The sequence below is a fragment of the Panthera pardus genome, unplaced genomic scaffold (genome assembly GCF_024362965.1).
Source record: "Panthera pardus isolate Hobbes unplaced genomic scaffold, ASM2436296v1 HiC_scaffold_6, whole genome shotgun sequence".
Taxonomy (NCBI): Eukaryota; Metazoa; Chordata; class Mammalia; order Carnivora; family Felidae; genus Panthera; species Panthera pardus.
The window spans coordinates 128,132,724-128,156,462 of NW_026526991.1; the positions used below are offsets into that span (position 1 = coordinate 128,132,724).

Here is a 23,739-nt window from a genome sequence, read left to right on the forward strand (position 1 = left end):
TGAAGCTGAAGGAACTCTCTTAAAACGTGAAGTTGCAAGCAGAGAGCACCCCTACATAAGGGAACCTGGGATGTAGAGCGGTGAATGGGGTTTCCTGTTTCTGACTGTTTTGGCAACAGTGATCATTCTCCATGGTGTTAGGACACCTAATGATCCGATGATTATTTTCATTGACACGGTACATCTGTTGCCTAAATTAGAGTATTTCATAAGCCCTCCTGCAACTACCACCTCTCCTCCTGCCCCCTCCCATCGCTAAATAAGTCTAACTACTTTAGGTGTAAGACATGGAGTGCTCAGTAGGTAAAGGACTTGGAGATGCTAGTAACAAATTGACTGGCACATTCCACTTTACAAATAGCTTTAATAAATACAAGACTTGTGCTTGATAAGTGTCTTCCATGGTACCTGGCTTGAGACGGGTGGCCAATGAATATTGGTTCTGTGAACAAGTCAATGAATGAGATACAGAAAGTTAACACGATGGCCTAAAATAATACACTTTCAAATGCTTAATTTGAAGCCCCTGACTAATAAAGAATAGATGATGAAATATGCATTTAAGTCTTTGTATGTTGGTGGAGATGAGAAGGAAATAGCATTCTCACTATGTGTGGCCTCATGGAGCTAAATACAGGTCCATTGTGTGCAAATTAACCAAAGCTTCTGCAAAATAGCCAGAAGAATGGTACCTCCTTCATAGGAGGAGCTAATCCATGAAAATCTCTGAGTGCAGTGCCTGGGACAAGGCACCTGTTGCCACCTTCATCTTGATCATCACCATCAGCATCATTTCAAGATCCTAATATGATTCTGAATCCTGTTGATTCCCAGGGGGTTCCTTTAGTCAGGGACCTTGCAGACCACTATAAAAACACGATGAACAAACCCAGACTCCAGGGGCTGGGGGACTGGAATGTAAACAACCAGAAAAGCTAAACCTTCCTTATATGGTGTGATGATATAGGATATTCGCAATTCCTTGCTCAAGGCCCTTCCCCTAGCTTCGGAAGGTAGTTTTGGTTCCGGAAGCTATGTTTAGAGTTTGTCAGAAAACAACCAGTCTTACACATGTAATTAGTCTGATTTTTTTTTTTAACCTTGACACCATCCCAGTCTGTTCTACCCCTATAACTAAACTTTAGGGTCAGACTGACAAGCAGCAGGGGGTGATCCGTTGTGCCACAGACAAAAAAGGTCAAGGAGAAAACTCTAGAGGAGTGATTCTGATTGATAATTCTGGTGAGAGGGTCTCTGGGACTAGGAAGGGACAAAGACCAGAATAGAATGGCTCAGGAAAGAGTTGCCAAAAGTAAAAAGCAAGTAACAGATATATCTTGTTCAAATCAGGACCAATCAAACAGGATGAAACCTGAACACGGTACGTGGGATCAGTGATGTCTCTACAACGGCCAGGGTAAAAAGCCTGTCCGAATATCTGGGGCTAGTAAGTCAGGCAGAGGAGGAATGATACCTTGAACATACAAAGAGTGATTTCCTCCCCCAACCCCAAAATAAAGCCTTTGAGAAGATGGAGGGAGGGCTGAGGAAGAGGAAAGGAAATAAAATTAAAGATGGCAGTGAAGGAATGTAATTCTTGTGAATAAATTAGTTTTTAGTCGCCTCAAAGAAAGTTGATAATGGGTACCCAGTTAGGAAGAGGGCCAAAAGAAAGCAAAGCTCTAGGGGAAGGGACAGTCTCCTAGTAGGGTTTGCAATCCTCTAGAGAAACACAATATCATGGGTAGAGGTCGAAGTAAAAAATGAGATGACAGATGAAAGGGCTTGGTGAGTTGGTTGAGTTTTGTAGCAAACAGAATATAAGGGCATGGGGGTAAGAGCTTTCTCTACCTTACTCTCCACTCTATAACCTGAAACTAAAACCTCCTGGCACACAGTAGGTGCATTATATCTCCTTATTGAATGATTGAATGAATAAAACAAAAGACTAAGGGACCCCACACGCTAGGATACTGTGTAAGAAAACGTCATGGTTAAGCCAATAGCAAGAGATAACGAGGTCCAGAGGCCCCCAGAAATGGCAAAGATATTTTATATAAAGACAGAGTATCACTTTCAGTAGGTTGGAGCCATTGAGGATTTGTCAGGACGTTAAGACTCTGGTCAGAGGAGGTAAGCGCCTGGTTAAGTGTGAATGAGGCTGTAGACATGCACCTAAGATAATAGGGGGAAAACGTTAAGAATAGAGAACTGGGGACTAACCAAGGAAATGAATCAGTGCAATGTAGTTGGTGTAGAAGCTGAAGTTCCTTAGATACAGATGAATGAACTGGAAAAAAACTTGAGGTAATCGAGGATTAAGAACTGGAGTCATGGACCATCCTAGGACACCATGTGGAGAACCAGCATAGATGGCCCCATCTTCAAGACGTCTTGGGAGTCGTGGCAGATAGAGAGAGGGACAAGTGCCATCCAAGGAACAAAGGACACAGGATGTCAGCCTTAAATATCATCGGTGAGTTCACGTATGGTCTGTGTGTGTCACATTATATAATGTGAAATCCCTTATAATGGTATAGATGTTCTTAGCTACAATTAAGGAGTCACCTGCTGAAGTAGAGATGTTGAATTATTTTCATATAGAAAACTCCTTAAACATAAGAAAGTTCAAAAAAAAATCTGTTTTCAACTTCATTATGCCCTGACCCAAGTCTTTGCAGTATTTTCTCACTGGCTACTTTTTACAAGTGACTGGCAATGCCGAATGAGAGAGTCAATCCTGGTTTATCTGGAGTCCTGGAGAGCTACACGTGCTTATTATTTTATGTTCCGCTGTTAGGCACTGAGTCTATAAATCAGTGTTGAAACTTTTCCTAAGAAGAGGCTTTGCTTATATGCTCTTAAACATCTGGTCAGACGGGAAAAAAAAATCCAGTTAACTATCCAGATGCTGTGTCAACAACTGGGCTAAACAAATGAGCATTTGGAAATATCCGAGAGGTGAGATTTCTTTTTCAGCTTTCAGAAAAACAGCTGAGTAATGGTGACACCTGGATCCACTGCTCTCAGGGTCCTGTTCCTTAAAAGAGAAATGAATGGAGAACCAAAGCAGTGCCTTCAGCTGTCCGCTCTAGAGAGAGCGACTGCACAGCTGAGCTCGGGAGCCCAGGATGCCCGGGCAGAGCTCAGCCCCCCTCGCCTCCTTTCCTGGGTGAGCCGCCCCTGTGGTTTGGTTCAGATCACTTTTCTTGGCTCAAATGCGGTACCTAAGACAGGGATCATTTGTCAAGTGAGCACGGTACACAGAGAGCTCTAGGCAGATTATGGAAAGAGAGGGAGGAAAGGGAGGGAGGAGAGAGCTCGGGAGAGAGAGAAGCAAGAGAGGGAAGAGGGCGAGGAAGCGAGTGGGCTGCTCTAGGAACAGCGCTTTCCAGGCACTGGAGATTCAAGTTAGACAGGGTGACGGTGCAGAGGCACCGCCCGGGAGAGGGGAGAGACCAGGACTCCCCGCATGGCTCTTTTCGTGTGGGATGCTTAAGGACAGCACACACACAGAGTAACTTGGAGAGGACAGCAACTGGCATGAGAATTCCGCCAAAATGGAAGGGCTCCTGTCTCCGATGAGGACCAAGGTAAGGAGAGTGAATCTCGATTTCTTTTGATTCTGCTTGGATGTTGGAAAAAAAAAAAAAAAAAAAAAGGCAGCTGAGGTGCCCGGAGCCTCTGTGAATGGGAGGCTCACTGAGCTTTTGTCTTCTTTCACAACTAGGCTGGATCTCTGAAAGAATAGGCTAGCCTCAAAGGCAGTGGGAAGGGGAAAGCAGGGGGGAGAGAACCATCTGTCAGTGCGGACAATGGGAATCCTGGTAAATGAGTTCCCCTCTCGCTTGATTAGACAGCCATATTTTAGCAGGATTTCCAATCACTCTTCTTGGAGGCTGTGCAGCCCCGGGAGCTGTTCGTTGCAGGAAGTACCAATTTCTCTGGCGGCATTGCTGTGTGTAGCAGGAGGAGTAACACGTTTAAAGCAGAGCGTGCCCAGCTCTTACTGGAAATACCCTCTTTCCTCCTCCTCTTCTTCAGAGCAAGAGGGTCAGGGAATCCTCTGTGGAAAGTAGGTTAATGCATTCTGGAAGCCAGTGTGTTCTCGGAGAGCTCCCAGACCTGCAGAAAAGAGCCCAGAGCACCGGACTCGCCTGACATCTTGGTCAGAACTTGGTACTGTAACATTTAAGGGTGCACCCAGGGAGCTGCTTACAATCTCCTGGAGGCTCTGGGAACTTGTTCTCCTTGGCTGGAGTTTGCTTTTTCAGTCGAGATGCCTTGGAGCTGGGGCTTTCCATTAAAAGCTCAGATGATGGGGAGTCTGTGTGGTATTTGCTGCATCCACAGAGAACTCTACATGGGTGGGCCAAAAGTTCTAAATAACGCTAAAAATAGTACTTTCTTTATTCAGAAATTTCCAAAAATATCAGGGGGAAATTGGCTATATAACCACACAGAATAGTTACAGCCAATAGAGTAAGGCTTTGATTTACCTCATCTCTTTGATGCGCCGTTCAGTGGTTCCAACACAAATAGACTCTTTTGTTGAGCAGGTTTTTTTTCCTGCTAGTTAATGAGCACGACCACGATGTCATAAGGGAATGTTAAAACTAGGGTCTCAAGCATGAAAGCATCCCATCCTTTGGGAGAATTCGTGATCTCCCAGTTGTCTGATAGTCACTCATTAGAAGGATCACCCCAAGAGAGTTTGTTACCAGAGGTTCTAATTCCAGCCCTCCGGCTGGCTGGCTGGCTGTCTGATCTCTGGTGAGATCCCCTCAGTGACCTGTTTGCACTCCCTGAGCATGTAGCCGAGTCGTGATGGGTGCAGGCAGCATGTCTCAATCCAAGGGGCCGTGGAAACGGCGGGTACCAGTTCATTTATCTTCTACCGCTGCAAAGAGAATGGCAAATGGCGCCCTTTATTGACAGGGTAGGGTATGGGTGCCTTAGGGGATGGCGTGATAATCTGTTTATTCGGCTAGCTTTTGAAATTGCTGCCTCAGACCTTCTGTCCTGGTATCGTGCAGTTTCATGCTCCCATCAGATCAGTGGATCTGAGCTCATAACCTTAGGTGAGTACAACTCTGCTAGACTTGGAAGGCAGTTCCCTATGCAAATGAATCAGGACCCAGACGCTGTATAAATCACACTGTGGGCCCATGAAAATGGCATGCTGTGATAGCGGAAAAATAGATATCAGGGGTCAGACTGCTCGTATGTTATATTTATCATTTAATTCACATCGCAGCTTGTTCCTTAACCGTCACGTCACCCAATGAACAATGAAACTATGGGGGTTTGGGTCCCACCAAACTTCAAACATAAAATCTCTCCATAGCAAACTGAGTCTCATTCAAACCCTTTAATTTTTAGACTTCAAGCTGTGTGTGTGTGTGTGTGTGTGTTAAATTGTTTCTGTGGATTCTTCTTTAATCTCCTTATTTCTGACGCTGGAAATTTATATTTCCATATTGAAGATTCAAGTTACACTTGAATTTGGTCACCTACAGAATCATCATACTTAGGAAACAAGACCTGACTGTGAAATAAGATCCCTCGGTGAGACTCGGCTTTAGTTTCTAAATTGTTATGTCCTGTGTTGTTGAAGTTACCCAACGTTTCTCAAAAATTTACCCAAAGACTTATATCAGTGGCAATGTGTTGTCATTTTTAAACCTTATCCCACATTATGCCTCATTAAGCCTATTCTGGAATATTCTCCCCCTTTCGTAAGGCTTCAGCTTGAAGTTTCTGATTTCAGGGTATCATGATGGGCTGGACAAAGAAAGCCTCCCAGAGCTAAATTTTGCCGTGTTGTGGGGACTTAATAACTTACTGACAGTTTAAAGCAAGTGTTGAGGTAAATTGGACATCATGCAGTAATTTCATTATGCCATGTAATAGACTTAACCAGTCTAAATCATGGGTGCTTAATGCATTTTTATCTGGGGATTTGCATAATTGGTACATAAATATGCATGAGATTAACTGGAAGTGGCAAAACGGGGTGGAAAAATGTTCACGAGTGTGAAAATTAAGGCAGTTGCAGAGGGGGCACCTGGGCACACGCCGTCTCCTGGGTGGTGGCCACACTTGACGTACCTAGAGACAGACAGGACAGCAGCTGGCCTCCGCGTGGCCCAGGCCGTGTGTTGTCAGTGATACACGGGCTGAGCGTAGCTTTTGGCTCTCGGCTGGATTCGCTTGGGCACACTACTTATTCTTTCTTTTATATAGAATGCAATGTAGAGAGTCTCTAGGCTGATGGATATACTTCTGACTGGCCTCCTGGCAGGCCGTGACACAGGCCTCAGGATTCTAACCATAACAAATGATGTTTGCAGAGGCAGGGGGAAAGAAAAAGAAAAAAAGAGAGAGAGAGAGAGAGAGAGAGTCGCTGATTGAGTCATTTCTCCTAGGAGGGTAAAGGAAAGAATTTGATAATTGATCATTCTTTGGGCACGTTTTAAAACGTGTCCTTTTCTGATTCGAGTTTTAATCCTCCAACCTTCATGATTCTCTTTAATCCTCCGTGCATTGCCTCCAAGTGCACGAGGCCGCCAAAAACCATTGCCCTCATTTTCGGCCCCTCGCGAATCCTGCTTGCCAGTGCCTGCTGGGGCATCGGCAGTGAGCGCCCAGCTTGGGCCACGTGCGGTCAAGACGAGTCTGTACTTTGCACGGAGTAGGTTCTGGGTCAGCCGCAGCATCAGGTGCGAATTTATCCTTCTCCACCACACTGCAAGAAGAGAGGGAGGGGGGGGGGGGCTGAGGACGTCTCGGTTGGACGTCCATCTTTTTATCTTTCCGTTTTCTTGAGATATGATTGACATGCACCACTGTACCAGGTTAAGGTATACAACGCCACATGAGTTTATTTAACATCCATCTCCTCCTGTAGTTACCAAAAAAAAAAAAAAAAAAGTCTCTTTCCTTGTGGTGAGAACTTTTAGGATTTACGCTCTTAGCAGCTTTCAAATATGCCACATGGGAGAGTTAGCTGCGGTCACCACGCATACCTTCCGTCGTAGGACCACCTGATGTTACAGCCGGAAGTTTGCACCTTTTGACCACCTGTCTCCAGTTCCCTCACCCTCGCCCCCATCCTCGCCTCTGGCAACCGCAAACGTGATCCCTTTCATTAGGAGTGTGGTTTTTTGGTTCGTTTTTAACTTTTTAGACTCTGCGTGTAAATGAGATCATGCAGGATTTGTCTTTCTCTTTCTGACTTCTTTTCACTTAGCATAATGCCCTCCAAGTCCATCCATGTTGTTGTAAATGCTAGGATCTTCTTGGTTTTTAATCAAATGCTTCCACAAGAAATGGGGAGTGGACCTGAAGTAACCTCTCTAGCAAGACTGCAGTGTTAAATTTACCAAGTTTAACTTGACAACTCAGTAACCATTGTGTGTGCTGACTAGGCTTTTTAGTATACTGTGATACTATTGTCTTTAATATCTGCTGTCCATTTACGATTAGCTAACTCTCCAGAGAAGATGCTTTTCTTTAAATTGTTAAAAAAATTTTTTTTGCTGTTTATTTTTATTTTTGAGAGAGAGAGAGAGAGACGGCGAGCATGAATAGGGGAGGGGCAGAGAGAATCCAAAGCAGGCTCCAGGCTCTGAGCTGTCAGCACAGAGCCAGATGCGGGGCTTGAACTCACGAACCGCGAGATTATGACCTGATCTCGGCAAAGTTGAATGTCCAACTGACTGAGCCACCCAGGCGCCCCCGGATAAGATGCTTTTTATCTGTCCAAGCTTCCCTTATTTCTGCTGCAAAGACATTGTGTCATTAATTGCATGGCAGTGACCTTTTCTGAAGGAATGACTTCAGATTTGTGGCATAAAGTAGTTTTTCTAAAGGAAGTCTTTCTAAAAGGATCATCCCTTAAAAAAAATTTTTTTTTAATGTTTATTTTTGAAAGAGAGAGAGACAGAGACTGTGCATGAGAGGAGGAGGGGCAGAGAGCGAGGGAGACACAGACTCTGAAGCAGCTTCTAGGCTCTGGGCCGTGAGCACAGAGCCCGATGTGGGGCTCGAACCCATGAAACGTGAAACCATGACTGGAGCCAAAGTCGGATGCTTAACCAACTGAGCCATCCAGGCACCCCAGGATCATCCTTTGTTCATGAAAGGGACATTTTCAGGGAAATGAAAGCCGAGAGAATAAAGGATGAGCATTTGGCATGAACATCAGAATAGTGTCCTGTGGGTCCAGCTCTCATGTACTCACAGTAAGTGCCACACGTAGCTACAATCAGTTTGAGATTTATCCTTCTTCACCCTACTGCAATTTTGGAAGTACATTCGATATAGATGTAAGAAGTAAAAATTCTAAAATTACAGGCAATATAGATAGCAAAAGAAAGAATCAAAAGAGTATAATCATTGGTTCTCTGGTTCCTTAAGCCAATTATCAGACAGTACCTGAAACCCTTAAAGTCGCTTAGAATTATGCTAAATCTGCTTGAAATTTTGCCAGGACTCCATGGAGAGTACTGCCTGAAATGATCCACTGGGTTCTATCTACTTGATACGTGGATTCTGATAAAATATTGGACTCTCCCTTTCACAGAGCTCTGTGAACTAGAAATCATTAAGGCCTCCAGAATGGTAGCACCTGAGCAGGGAAGACTAAGGAGGGCTTGACAATTACTTTCAAACACATTAAATATCCACAAGATTATTCACGGGCTAATGACAGGCTATCCTTTATCTTAATGGAGGCTTAAATAAGAGGAAACCTTCAGGAGCTGGTGCATGACAGGTTTAGATTAAATTCAATGCACCGTTTCTTGACATCAAAATGTTTTCCTGAGGAAGGTTGATATGGTTTCTAATCTGGAGACCTCTGAGACGGCTAAGGATGATCCAACTTCAGAAGCCAGAAGCCTTTAAGACATCCCATGTTTTTATGGCGCCATGAATTTTTACCATAAAGCCAATAACCAGAAATAGGTTTATGAGACACGCATCAGATTACTTTACAAAGAGCTACTGTAATGCATTTATTGAACCACTGACTTCAGTTGCATACAAACAGGAAACAACTTGATTCATTTTCAAACAACCCCTTGCAAGGCATCTGTGAACCGTGCCAAGGAAGGTAGGGACTATAGGACCATTTGTTTGGTGAGTCTGGAAAAGGAGATGTGCGAGGCACCATAGCCTTGTTTGAATCAGACTACAGACTGCGCAGGTTCAAACCCTAGCTCTGTCACTTCCTAGGGTATAACTTTTCTGGGCCTCAGTTTCTTCATGTGTAAAATGGCATACAATAATAGGATTTCTATTAAGTGTTGTTGCAAGAAGTAAGTGTGTTAATGCCTGTGAGGTCTTGGCACACCACAATAAAAGTTAGCTATTACTAGTATGAATGTATGAGCAAATACATAAATGGATATATGCAGAAATATAAGTTGAATGACAAATGTTTGGAATGAATTGTCATAGTCATGAGTCCAAGTAGGGAAGGCAGGCCATCTGTCTTCAAGATGATGCTGTTAGCTGAGACACAGAGAGAGAGCTCCTCCTCCTGCAAGACCCCTGTGAAGTTGGGTCCTCACCTGTCCAGGTGCAGACTCAGCTCAGAATAAAACAGATGCCTCTGTAGCATGAATCAGCTCTCATTATAATAAAGCCTTTCATGACAAATAATTATGGTAGGTAGAAGGTTTAGAAGAAAGGATTATAGACTCAGCCTAAGCCAAAGATTTCCTCTCCAGGACCTTAAGAAAATTACTTTTCTCTTTTGGTCCTTGGTTTGGCCATCTCTTAACTGACATCTTAGTAAAAGAACAATCTTCCTTTGGTGCTTTGGGTCTTGCAAAGTTGAATATACATCATCTCATGTGATCTTCACTATCATAGTTATAATCTACCTGGGAGAAGAGGACCTGGAAAAGGCACAGGCACCAGGGTGCCTCTTCTTGGCTTCTCCAGATGGAACAGCTCATACATTGTCCAACAATGAAAGTTTGGGCCTCTAAGACTAGGCCTGGGTAAATTCAGGATGCAAGGCTTGTTCCACACCCCAGCAAATAGATAAAAGAACCGGGAACAGACCACAAGTGCCAGCCTGGCCACTGTTGGGCTTTCAAAGCCATGGTTGGTTCAAAGCCCTTTCTGTCATGTGTCAAGAAAAAATTCTGTTGACCTAGAAGATTTTATGAAGTCATGTTGAAAGCCGTCTGGATGGCCCTGTGGAATGAGAAGATACATGGGCCACTGGCTTCATCAAAGGGACCCCAGGTGGCCACTCCCAGGGGCTGGGAGGCCAAGCTGTACTTACAGGGGGAGATACTCAGTTAGTGAAAAGAAGATGGATGAGAGTCCCTAAGCCACCGACCTCATGTTGTATAATTAAAAAGGGATAGGAGTGTGGTGAGTGAAGCATAACATGACTGAGGGAGGGGAGGGAAGGACGTGAGGATTTTCGAGGATTTCCGATGGCTAAAAAAATTGAGTTGATTAATTCGTGGTAATTCCCTTCATGCTCTGGTCAGATCTGTTTGCTACATCCCAAGCAGGGGAGGAAGAGAACTCTGAGCAGCCAAGCTGTTGGGAAGGGAAAAGTCATCACAGCAGTTCTTCTATCTCATTTACTTTTTCATCCAGTGGGGATTTATTAACTGCTCATATCGAGTGTCAGGCAATAAATGCTTCCTTCTGTCACCGTTGTACAAACACAAGGAAAAGTGTTGAAGGGTCCACAAATAAGACAAAGCAACCCAATCACTTTCTCTTGAAAACAAGGTGGGAGTGCACACTCTAGAAGCTACAAGCAGGAGAAAATGATTTTTCCAAAGGCCACATTCCTTTTCACTAAATGTGATGCTTTTAATACAGGAAGATGATAGCAATTGGGTAAATTAACTCTGCATTGATATTCAGAGGGAATTACCTTAATGGTAATAACTGAGTGTCTTCAAAGGGATAAAAATGCCTGAAGGAGGACCCTATTTAGTCTTGGAAGGTCTACTTTATCTTAAACAAAGAGCATGAACTTGGACATATTTCCTAAATGGGAAACCAAAGTGTAGTCATTTCTCCTCAGATTTCAAAATAAAACACTGTACTTAAGACTAGGGAAGCCAGTTTAGGAAACTATAGGAAACTATGAAATTATATAAAGACCAAAGTCCTTATTCCGACAATTAACTTTGAGAACTAAAATAACCCCAAGGACTTTCTACGATTCTGTAGTCTCTACAAATTTTTGGTGAAAGATTCGTATTTAGTGCACATGCATGTGCACACTCACACATGGAGTGTGTGTGTGTGTGTGTGTGTGTGTGTGTGTGTGTGCATGTTTGTGTAGCTGTCATTCACTTCCAAAATCGATGCTTCTGAAGTTGATTCCAATACGAGTGTATGTGATAGGAACAGCACAGGATTTAGATATTACCCTACAACCTATAAAGCAAGTCTTTACTTTATAGGTTGAGTAAAGCATGAATACTTCTCAGACAGAGCTCTTGGGCAGGTTTCTCATTGGTAGATTGGAAAGAGATGAACATTTACTCTGAATTGCTTTGTTTTCAATTTGGGGAATAAGTAAAACAATGAAGCCTGGTATGTGCCTACGACATGCCTAGAATATGCTAAGGAGTGAAGGTTATTTAGGTTCTAGAACTCAGTGTTGGCCAGTCGAAATAGAATTCAAATCACAATGGGAGCCACATGTGTAATTTTACTTTTTCTAGTAGCCACATTGAAAAAGTTAAAAGACACTGGCATATGTAATTTTAATAATATATTTTATGTAGCCAAATGTATCCATTATTATCATCTCCTCACGCAATCAATATAAAAAATGTGAGATATTCTATGTTCTTTTTTTTTTCAGACTGTCTTCAAAGTCTGGTGTGCATGTTGCCCTTACAGCATGTCTCAATTCAGACTGGCCACATTTCAAGTGCTCAGTAGAAACACATGGTTAAAAAATTAAAAAAATAAAAAATAAAAAAATAAAGGGGTGCCTGGGTGGCTCAGTTGGTTAGGCATCCGGCTTCGGCTCAGGTCATGATCTCAAGGTCCGTGAGTTCGAGCCCCGCGTCGGGCTCTGTGCTGACAGCTCAGAGCCTGGAGCCTGTTTCAGATTCTGTGTCTCCCTCTCTCTCTGCCCCTCCCCTGTTCATGCTCTGTCTCTCTCTGTCTCAAAAATAAATAAAGGTTAAAAAAAATTAAAAAAAAAAAAAAGAAACACATGGTTAGTTGGCTGCCATGTTAGATAGGCCAGCTCTACCTGACTTATTGGTACAACCAAAGAAGCCATAAAGCTGGGATTTGTCTAATACTGGTAAATTGCCATCACTCTCCTAATAGCTTATTTTGACCATGTAGTCTCTCCCCAGTGCTATTTTGTAGTTGGATTTTGGCACAGCCCGGGACCTCTGGTACAAGCACATTTGGTCAGATGAATACCCCGAGCGCTTTGACCTCTGCAGTGAAAGCTGATGATCACACACAAAGAATGAATTAGCTCAGTGCTTCCATTGTGCAGGAGAGACACAAGGTCAGGTCAGAGGGCACATGTGGATACAGGGGAACGGAGCAGTTCTAAGCAGTTAACTTGGTTGTTTTCCACACTTTCTTCCCAGTCAATTTAACACTGGTTTTGAGTGTTTCTCAATCTCTCTCTCTCTTCCATTCCACGTATTGTTTCAGAGCTTTTTCTCCTTTAGTTGCATTCCCGTAGGGATTTTCTGAACCAGTTGCTGCAGATACCAAGGCGCTCTGTGTAAAGGTATTGTGAGCTGAGGGAGCATTTCCTTCCACTCTCCTCGGGTAACAAGGTCCAAGTTCTTGGCCTTGCTGACCACTGTTATGTGAGGCCTCCACACTCTCCACCCCTGGCCTACACCTCTCTCAAGTTTCATGGCTACACACCCGAGTCCCTGTTGGCTTTTGTTGTTGTGTTCAACAGCCCCTGTTATAAGAGGAGATATATCCCTCTGGGATATATCCCAGAGACGTATTTAACTTACTCTAAGCCTGGACTCCTTGTTATGCCCCAGAAGCTACTCCTCTTTCTGGATCCATTAACTCACTGAGTGACAGACCCCTCTCTCCAGGCCCACGTCAGACACCTGGGTCTCTGCACCCCTCCCCTTGTCCCTGACTCTTCATATGTCTTCAGTTTCCATGTCATGTTATTTCCTCTCTTCACCCTATCTTGTGCCTTCCCCTTCCCCTTCCCCTTCCCCTTCCCCTTCCCCTTCATCCGCATGATCACAGTGTTGGTGCAAGTGGCCATCTTCTGACTGGATTCTTCCCATAATCTCCTGGCTGGGCCTCTGGTCTCCCAGCAAGACTCACCCCCTCCAATCCATCAACTCATGGCTGATAGAGCCCCTGTTCCAAAACACAAACCTAGTCATGTAATTTTGCTTTGCAGAATTCTCCCCTAGCTGCTCCCATTGCCAGAGAAGAAAGTTCTACCCTTAGTATGACGCTCAGGTCCTTCTTGATTGGTCCCTGCCTCCCAATTCCATCTCTGCTGCTACCACCACCTTCTGGGATGTTATGCTCTAGCGTTACTGATGCTTCATCAACAACCCATGGCTTGCCTGGCCTCTGTGCCTTTGGATGTCCTGCGTATTGCGTCTGGATTCTGCTCTCCTCCTTCTCTGCCTGGAAATTCCATAGTCTCTAAGAGCTGATTGTCTCTTCTTCCATGAATCCTTCCCTGACCTGAGGGGCAGACTCATGTCTCTTTTTCCTGTGTCTCCACTGCCACGTCCATTACCTCCTGTACACACGTTGCACCTGCTACAACAGATCATTCACACAGCGTTCACTGGATGACTGTTCAAAAGGCAAAACCATCATCTAAGGATTAAGCCCTTAGGCTTGTCCCATGTAAATGACAAGTTTGGCTTAATGCAGAGTTAACATTTCATTCATTAAATATTGGCCTCATGTCCTGTGCGTGCCACGCCATAGAAGACTAATATTCATCTACAGATGTGTGGGTTCCGGTTGCATAGGATCAAGTGGCCTTCACCTCAGCCAGAGCACCAGGGCTCACCTGTAGCAGGAGTTGTGTGTAGATGCTGGTGTTGGCTGGGCTTCAGAATGATGGGGACGATGATGTCATCTGCTGAGTTCCAGCCACTGTGATTAGTGCACTGATTAAGTGTTTTCATCTCCATTGTAATGCTGAGAAAACTGAGGGTCAAAAAAAGTCAGGTAACTTTCCCAAGGAAGATCCGCGGCCACAAAGGGGATAAAGGCAGGGTCTGAACCCTTGTTTGGCCAAATATCTCACACTCCCTCCTTTTACTACACCAAATGCCTCCCAAATTTATCTTGTGGTTTTGGTATTGTGATTATGATATACAGATGCCAAAGTTCCTCTGGAAGAGGAATGAAGGATGGGCCAGATGGCAGTAGGTTTTAGGTTCCACTGGGATGCAGAGGTAGACAAGGAGCCATGGAGAAGGCCCAAAGACTCTACGCAAGACCCATGTCCCACAGTGTTGGAACAGTTGTCATATGCTCCCTTATGACATGAGTGTGATGTATGGAAACTCTTTCAAGAACCCCAGGGGAGTTTTTTTTTCCAACTTGGTTTTAGATTCAGTTTAGACTTTGCTATAGCTTTCAGACCTGAACCCCAAGGCTCCCAAAGGGTGGTAAGTTCTGTCAGATGAAAATATACATGTTCCTTCGCTCTGCTCCTGGGAGCCTTTTCTCTATCAAACAAATGAACCGCCGAGAACAATCAAAGCAACTCCTTTAACATGGGCACATTTGCTTCAAGAAAAACACTTATCCAGATTGCTGCAAAGTTTCTTTTACTTTCCAGACTAATGTTTTCACATAGAGAGCCTTGATAGAATAACAAGAGGGTAAATAAGCCTTTTTGATGGAGAAAGCCAATGAGGTCATCAGGCAAGGCTTGAGCTCAGGTTTACAAGCTTTGTTCCAGGCATGTCTAGGAGTCTATGGAAGCTTCAAAGTTTCCATTAAAGTTTTTTCCAAGCAGAGTTGTGTTTTATGTGAGATGACTGATTCATTAAGATGTTTTCTTTATCATGACTTATTTCACGTACACAAAAACACATAAAGAATACAGACCGATATATATATATGTGTGTGTGTATATATATATGTGTGTATATATATATGTGTGTGTGTGTGTGTGTGTGTGTGTGTGTGTATATGTGTGTGTATATATGTGTGTGTGGGTATATATGTATATATGTTATATGTGTTTGTGTGTGTATATATATATGTATATATGTTTTATGTGTGTATATATGTATATATGTATATGTGTGTATATATATGTATATGTGTATATACATATATATATATATATATATATATACACACATCAGTCAGTGTAAGAAATAAAACTGCTGATGGAGTTGAAGCCCCTGTGTACCTTCCACAATCACACCCCCCACTTCCCTCCCAGAGGTAGTATCTATCCTGAATTTATCATCTCATACTCTTCTTTATATTTTTATTACAAATATTTTGTGCCTGTGTGTTTGTATTCTAAGTGTATGAATCTTCTGCAACTAGTTCTTCTCACTCATCAGTTTGTGTGGGGTGGGGGAGGGGGGAGCATCACCAGCATGAATGTACATAGTTGTAGTTCATGCATTTTCCTCCCAGGGGAATTGCTTGAGCACAACAGAGCATTAATATACTGTCAGTCATATATCTGTCCTCTTGTGGGTAAACATCTCTCTCTCTCTCTCTCTCTTCAATCATTACAAACAATATTGCCGTGTCCATTCTTATACGTGTCTCCTCTTAGACGTGTTTCCCCAGAGTCTCCACCTGGGAGGGGGACAGCTGGACTGTGAGGTGTGAGCCTCCTGACATTGACCAAATTGCCCTCCAGGGACCATGACTATTAAAACTTGTCTTACTTCCCTGTGCTACAATTCTGTTTTCTGTGGTATATGTATCTGTGCACAATTAAGGATGCCAGAAAATGAGCAGTGTGAGTGTCCTGTCTACACACAGAGCATTTATTACACTTGTATCGCATCCTGAGAATGAAAGTAAGAGTGAATTTGGTCACTTCCTTCCAAAACCTCTATTCACTATCGTTCCACTCAAACGTGTACTTACTTTTTTTTTTTCAGTTTATTTTGAGAGAGGGCACCCAAGTGGAGGAAGGGCAGAGAGAGAGAGAGAGAGAGAGAGAGAGAGAGAAAGGGAGAGAGAGAATCCCAAGCTGGCTCCGTGCTGTAAGCACAGAGTCCAATACAGAACTTGATCTCACAACCATGAGATCATGCCCTGAGCTGAGACCAAGAGTCTGACGTTTAACCGACTAGGCCACCCAGGTGCCACAAACACATACTTTCAGTATCATTCCAATGTCTCAGCGTCTTCCCTGATGCTCACTGCATTATCGAGATGCTCATGACATCGATATATGTCATTAATTGATGTATTAATTAATGGATGGCATCCATCAATATGGCTGGATCAGGGATCACCTGATTTTATTTTCCTCATGCAAACTTCATAAAACCATAAGAAAGCCTCTTAGACTATTACGAAAACCAAGCCCACATCTTTTAAGACTGTCACACAAAGGAGAATATCCACGTGGAAAGGGACGGCAGCTAATTCCTCGAGCTTCCCTTCCCTTCCCTTCCCTTGTGGTCTTTCTTCCGTGGGATCATTCATGATTATTGCTACCACTACTAGGCTGGCCTCAGGGACAATATTCCTAGTACTGTTTCTCAGGGGGCCTTTATAAGAATTTTTATTTTGTGGTTTTAACACAATAATCTTCAAAACACAAAGGGTAGGAGAGAAGTGTGCAGCATCTGATGACCACCTCACAGCTGGGCACTGGCCCCTGATTGTACTGTCCACCATATTTCTTTCAGGCTAATGAGGGAAGAGCAGAGATTTACTTTGTAATAAATGATGTGGTTCTGACAAATGTAGGCCAAGGGCATCACCCTGGATTATTAAAGTTTGTGCAGAGGTTTGAGCCGGAAGAAAACGATAGGAGAATTGACTCCTTATCCAGCACGTGATAATAAAGGCATGCCACACTCAAAAGAACCTACTGTATGGGAGTCAGAAACATATTCAGTTTAGTGTCAGTAAAAAAAAAAGAGAAGACGTATATATCTATATATACACGTACATACATATCATCAGATTACACACACACACACACACATCAGGTTAAATCAATTGTGTTCATTTTGATTTTTCACATATGTATATATTTAATTTACAAATTTGATTTAATAGTTATGTAACAACTTGAGCACAAATGGATTTTTTTTTTCTGGCTGTACACATTTAAGTAAGTAAAATTACAGTAAAAATAAGTTAAGCCAGCACTCGAAGCCTGGGAGTAGGCTGCCCTCGAAAGAGGTCCACACATTTCTGAAGTGAAATCAAGCCTCGCGGTACAGCTGAGACCCAGCTGGCATCGTCCCATCTGACTTTCTGAAGTCTCAGTGACGGCAAAGGGAGGCAGACAGAATTGCAATGGTGATCTCTATTAGGAGGGGTGATTTTTCCATCTCCAGCTTCCGGCCCTCCTGCGGTCTACTCTTTGCCCCTCTCTTTCTCAGAGGCCCTCCTTCTTCACCGCCCTGCCCTTCTTCCAGAGCTGATAGAAGCTCTTGACATCCGTACCCTAGTGCTTGAAGTCAAGAGAGAACGTGTCGGCCCTGCCTATCTGGGGTCATTTCCTGTTTCAGTCAGGCTCCAGTCAAGAATTTCAAACACAGATCATTTCAGACAGGGAATCGGTGACCCAGGTGCTGGGAGAGCTAAGAGACCCAGCAGGGGGGTTGGTGAAGTGACAGCAGGAACTCACTGTCCCCCAGAAGGCTGTAGGGACACAGGAGGGAGTGGGGGTTACCTGCCATCTGTCAGGAGTCAGCCTCACAGCAGGGACTTCCTGGCAGGGGCTGAGCTCCTGGAGGAAGTGACAGCCCCCAAGGGAGGCAGCACTACAGGAAGCAGAGAGAAAGGTGTCTTCCTCCAGCCTTTCCTCACCACTTCCCACTGGGAAAGCAAACAAGCCTGGGAATGTACTTCCCTATGACACGGAGCTAGTGGAAGGGGAGAGAAACTCGAACGTGAAGTCATGCCCCCCAAACTCTGTTTTCATGTCTAATGACCCTCCACTCCTCTCAGATGACTAACGCTGGGAACCACCTTTATGAATGACCACCTTCTACACGCTGACGTGGCCTCACCCTGTGGAAGGAAAGGCAAATGGGATTCCTGTTCTGTATCAGTTCCGAGTGGTTGCTGTGGCTGCCTGAAGCCCTGTGTTGAAGTTCCCGTGACTCCATCTGTGTGTGTGTAAGGTTAATTTTATTGAATGTGTGTGTGTGTGTGTGTGTGTGTACTTAATTTACAATGAAAAGTATGATGATTTGATTAAGAATGTCTGCCATGAGTGCAGAAGGTGAGGACCAACACTCACATGTGGTCCATACCATCCCTGTCTTCTGGCTTCATCAGAAAAGTCTTTCAGGAGACACATACAAGGGGCACCTGGGTGGCTCAGTCAGCTAGGCATCCGACTTCGGCTCAGGTCATGATCTCGCGGTTCGTGGGTTCAAGTCCCACGTCAGGCTCTGTGCTGACAGCTCAGAGCCTGAAGCCTGCTTCGGATTCTGTGTCTCCCTCTCTCTCTCTCTGCTCCTCCCCCACTTGTACTCTGTCTCTTTCTTTCTCTCTCTCTCTCTCTCAAAAATAAACATTTTAAAAAAAGGACACGCATACAAACATTAGCATCTTTGTAGCACATGCAAATCTCAGTCTATCTACAAACAGGTGTGAGAGAATGTCTATTTCTCTATTCCTTAAATGGAGTTAATTTGAGCCTAAGTCTTCACCCCTCTGGATGGGTGGGGATTTCAGTCTCGATCTCATTACTCTTCTCATGCAGTGCCTGGAAAATGGGTACAGACCTTGCCATTCCCATCCATCGTGACACCACTGACTGCTCACTGTCAAGCCTGCATGGGAGAAGTGGAATCTGTCTGCTTTCCTTCCTTCCTGTCAAGCCTGCATGGGAGAAGTGGAATCTATCTGATTTCCTTCCAGAAATCTTTGCCATGGTCTGGACCCTTAGTGCTCAAGGTCCAGCATTCCCAGCAGGCCCTTGCTAACATTTTTCCCTTGGATCACGTCTCCTTCCTGGGGCTCTGCCAGAGAGTAGGGTAAAGATCTCTATTGCTCATGGAGCATGGAACCACCTGACCTTTACCCCTTCCCAGACTGGATTCCCTCTTCTCTCCATTCTCAAATGCAGATGATGCTTAATAAAGGGGGTCCAGAAGGAGAACCTTTGTCCTCAGGTGTCCCCTTGATAGACACAACCCAGATGCTAGCCAGATACTATCTTTAGACTTCTCTAATGAGAGTACATGAATATATCCTGGTTTAGCTACATATTGATTTATTTTCTGGCAAGTCCTAGTGCATTGAGAGACAGCATAAATGATTGAAGGTTCTGTTCCTTCAATCAGATATTGGTTCTCCTGCAGTGGACACAAGATGTATGCTACCAAATAAACTACCAGAGCCACCCCTGGAGCTTAGGACTGGGAAGCCAAGGTATTTCAGTAACCTCAGTCTTAGTGCTCTGAGCAGCCTGTAAAATCCCCACGCCTGTGACAAATCCTATACTTAGGATACTAGGTATGATTCTACACTGAGACTTGTCTAAAAAAAGCCCATAGTCTGCAATTACATTTTTTTCCCCCATGAATGAGTATGAAATCAGTGGAGTAATTTGTAGAGTAATTTTTAAAAGTGCTGATGTAGTTTCACCTTGTTTCACTAGCTCAAGCTTATTAGGAGAGGAGGTGGGGAGGAAAATGGAAATGCGTAGTGTGGGGTCCTGGCTGTGAGCACATCTCCTAGGAAACCACCTGTGATAGAGTGCCATAGCTCTCCGAGGCATGAGATGTAAGAGGGTGAATATGTGCGGGGAAAGGAAAAAAGAAATCGTTGGCTGAGCCCCCCAGTCTTTAATTAATAAAGAAAATGTTCTTGGCGAAAGCTTTTGGAGCTGTCGATGAGGCCAAAGCAGGGGTAGGGTGGAAGGAGTAAAAACAGGTCTGCTGGCTGGACATGAATACAGTCTTGCCCCATTCACATGCAATAAATTAAGCAAGTATACAAATGAACTAGGAATGTGTCTACTTCAGCTTTGCAGTGTAAATGAAAATCCCAGCCTAGTTATCCTCTGACAATAAAGCTGATACTACTCTCTGTCATTAGGTCACAGGTGTTGGTTTTTACCAGTGGAGGCCATGTATTAAATGTTTTGGGAGCCTCTGCTCCTTCATCTACTTCTTTTTATGGTCAACGGTATGGACCTAGGACCTCAATGAAAGAGAGCTGGCTAGGATAGGATGTCGCTTGGGGACTGGAAGCATGTAAGCTAACCATCTGCACATGCCTTCTTCTTCTGCCATTCCTGAGGGTAGGAAACGGAGCTGACTCCATATTTAAGGTGATGAGGGGGAATATTTAAAAGACACGTAGATTAAACCCACTGGATATTTTTGTGCCTCTGGCATAATTAATATTGAAATACTACGCATCTTATGGGAGGCATCCAGTTGCCTGATGAATATTCTGCCTTATTTTTCAATTAAAATTCTTCTGGGATGTGAGTTTTCTGTGAAAGCAATGGTCTGTGAAAGAGCACATTTAAGCTATAAACACGTGCAGCTTGGTAAGTTTTAAGAACTTAGCTTTTGACCTGCTCATGATGTTTATGGGTTTCTAGAATCATCCTTATCCATATTTTGTCTTTCTGTGCTTTGGTGTGTGATTTAGGTTTATTTTCAGTGATATGTATGTAATCCCATATTATAGCTTGGTTGTAATTACAAGCATGTGAGCATTTGCGTATGTCTGGCTATGTATGTGAGAAGTAAACTCTTAGTGTAAAACTCTAATAATGTAGGAAACACATTAACACTGTAAGATCTTGACCCAGATCTTAGTCAAACATTCCCGGATCTATAAGTCCTCACAGAAACAGGGGAGCGCAGGGTTATTTTCCTTATTTCTTAAATTTTTTTTCTTTTTTTTCCCCCCTTACTTCTTAAAAAAAAAAAAAGAAAAAGGTTTCCTCTTGATTCTTAACCTCTCTGAGCATGTCTCCTTTGTCCATTCATTGTTTGTAAAGGAAAATTCCCGGTTGAGGCCATGGTTAACTCTTGACCGTGAGCTTTGGTCAACTATGTTGAAAGATGGTAATTTCTATAAAACAATCATGACGTGTAAACTTGCGGAGCTCATTGAGGAAGGGAAGTTACAATATTTTATTTTCTTCAATTATCTGACTACATCTCCCGGACTCCAGAATGGTAAACATTGCATGTATGCTCATCAAATGCATGGTGGTCTGAGTTTCTTCAACACCTTCTCTATAACATTGTGCCACTAGCATAATACACATTTATATAAGGTGTACTTCTTAAGGGAATGATAATACCCAATGTGATTGAGAGCATGCACTGTTCCAGATAGGGTTTCTGAGAACTTATTAGAATTAAATTTTATATAAACACCTTGAGGAAGGAATTATTTAGGCCATCAGCTCCTTTACAGACCAGAAAACAGACACAGAAAAATTAAGTAACTGTCCCAAGATTACATGGGAGGAGCCAGAATGTGAACCCAGACAATGTGTGTAAAGAGCCCACAATGTTAGCACTGAGCTCTGGCTCTCTGGTCTGGACATGTGGTTTGGCCCCAACATCTCCAAATGGCCAAATGACTTACTTCTGGAACACAATGACACCCCCACCCCCCATCCCCCACTCCAGAAGTTGGCCCTAGACTGTCTCACCCCCTACCTGTCCTATAGACTCTCACCTACCCTGGCTCATAAGTCATCCTTCAGCCACAGGTTGGCATGAGGAAAGACAAATTTGTATCTTTTCCAAAGATAGTAAGTCCCAGGGCTCCCGAATGTGCAAAATCCAGGCCATCTTTCAATGAAATGGCCTATTTGGCATTTTGTTTATTTATTTATAATTTATACCTGTGTCCAAAAAGGTGTTGAAGCCACTTACAATAAAGACGTGCACACGTGCTTATGAAATAAAAACAGAAATTGCAAACCTGAAAAGGTTCTGAAGCAAATAAGTGATTATATTTACTGTGATTTAGCATTACCTTTAGCTCTTACCCTCTGATTTGCCCTAACGGATCACCGAACCACATATTTATTTTCAACTCATCAATCTACTCATTTTTTCCTGGCCATGTGCCTGGCCAGTGTGAGGTGTTCCAGGTGATTCAAAAATGTTTAAGACATGGCCGGATGCTGACGTTCAGCCTCAGGGAAAGTCGGGCACGCAGGCAGGTAGCTGGCGACTGGATTACATCTAACAGTGTCTTACTGTGTCATAAATGGTATCAGTAAGCGTTCTGCGAGGTTAAGGACCAGTCAATGTGGGCCAGCTACTCCCTAGATTTTTAGGATTCTCAGGTATAGTGACCCCATCATCATATGTGGATAATGGCCATGATAGGAGTCAACAGCGGTACTGAATAGGGCGCTGATCATATGTAAGACATTGTTTTGCTGTGTGTTGCATTGAATTGCAATGTATCCTGAGGTTACTGGACTCACAGATCTTAAGAAGAAATGCGCACCCTGACTCCTTTCCACACTTTGTAGGAATCTTTCTCTCCCTGTATCATTGCTGTCACGTGATTGTCTAGCCGCCACAGTCAACATAGTACCTTTACACCCTCCTTATTATCAACTCGGTCCTTACAACAGCTCTCAGACATAGGTCCCACGCCTAGCCACATTCCTGAGAGGAGGCAACTGAGGCACAAAAGCTGAGGGGCTAGGTCACGCCACCAGATAGCAGAGCTCTTAACCACCACACCTGTTGAGATGATTGTCTTGTTTCTACATCTTATTGTTGGGAAAATATTCTCAGTTTTGTCTGAAATCTGCTTTCAAGTGCCCCAAAGCCACTGATCCTATTTTATTAGACTCCGTACAGAATAAGCCCACTCTTATTCCAAAATGAAAATGCTACTAATCCCGTGTCAGAGACCTTAAGTCCTTGCCTCTACGGAAGGTGAACACAATCCCCAGTGTTTTGGATCAGTTTTTGTCTCTCAGGGCAGCATAGTGACAGACGGAGAGCCTGTGTTCTGGGCCCAGGCAGCAGAAGTTCAAATCCCAGTTCTGCCAACCATCAGCTTTGTGACCCTGGGTATGTTACCTGACCTCTCTGTGCTTCAGTTTCCACACATGGTAGGAGTAAAGACACATTTTGCAGATACAATTGCTAAACTAATAAACTACTAAACTAGTAACTGGATCTGAAAAATAGCCTTGTCATAACGTACTAATCACTTGTGTACGTAAAAGAGGGCCTAACACAAGACAAGTGGGTGTCATTATTGCTGGCACCCTCCCCCTGAACCTGGGGGACAATGTCTCAGAGCAGTGCTCAGAACTGGACACAGTCCCTCCGTGACCTGTAAATAGAATTCATTTTTTAACTCCAGGAACATTAGTTAATTGTATACATTATCTTGATCTAAAGAAGAGAATGATGAGTTGGATCTGGGGGAGGTTAATTAAGTGACTCTTCCGAAGCAACTCAGTAAATCAGTGATAGAATTAGATTCGAATCCTAGTTCCCCATGGCTTTCTTGCTTACTGAGAATTTCGGTTCTATGGTTGCCGTCCTCTTCCAAAGCATGATCTTTATG

The 23,739-nt window shown here is 43.6% G+C and overlaps 1 protein-coding gene across 3 annotated transcripts in view; it reads left to right on the forward strand.

Moving 5' to 3' along the window:
- The window catches only part of FRMD4A (FERM domain containing 4A), a 607,025-nt gene that overhangs the window by 152,948 nt on the left and 430,338 nt on the right, over nt 1-23,739 (forward strand). Inside the window, exon 1 of one of the 3 annotated variants that reach the window (XM_053895517.1) lies at nt 3,457-3,593. The exons of the other annotated variants lie outside the window; for them this stretch is intronic. Within the exon in view, the coding sequence (XP_053751492.1) occupies nt 3,561-3,593 (33 nt within the window). The 5' untranslated portion in view covers nt 3,457-3,560. Of the gene's footprint in view, nt 1-3,456; nt 3,594-23,739 lie in introns of those variants that run through there. 3 annotated transcript variants of the gene reach the window in all.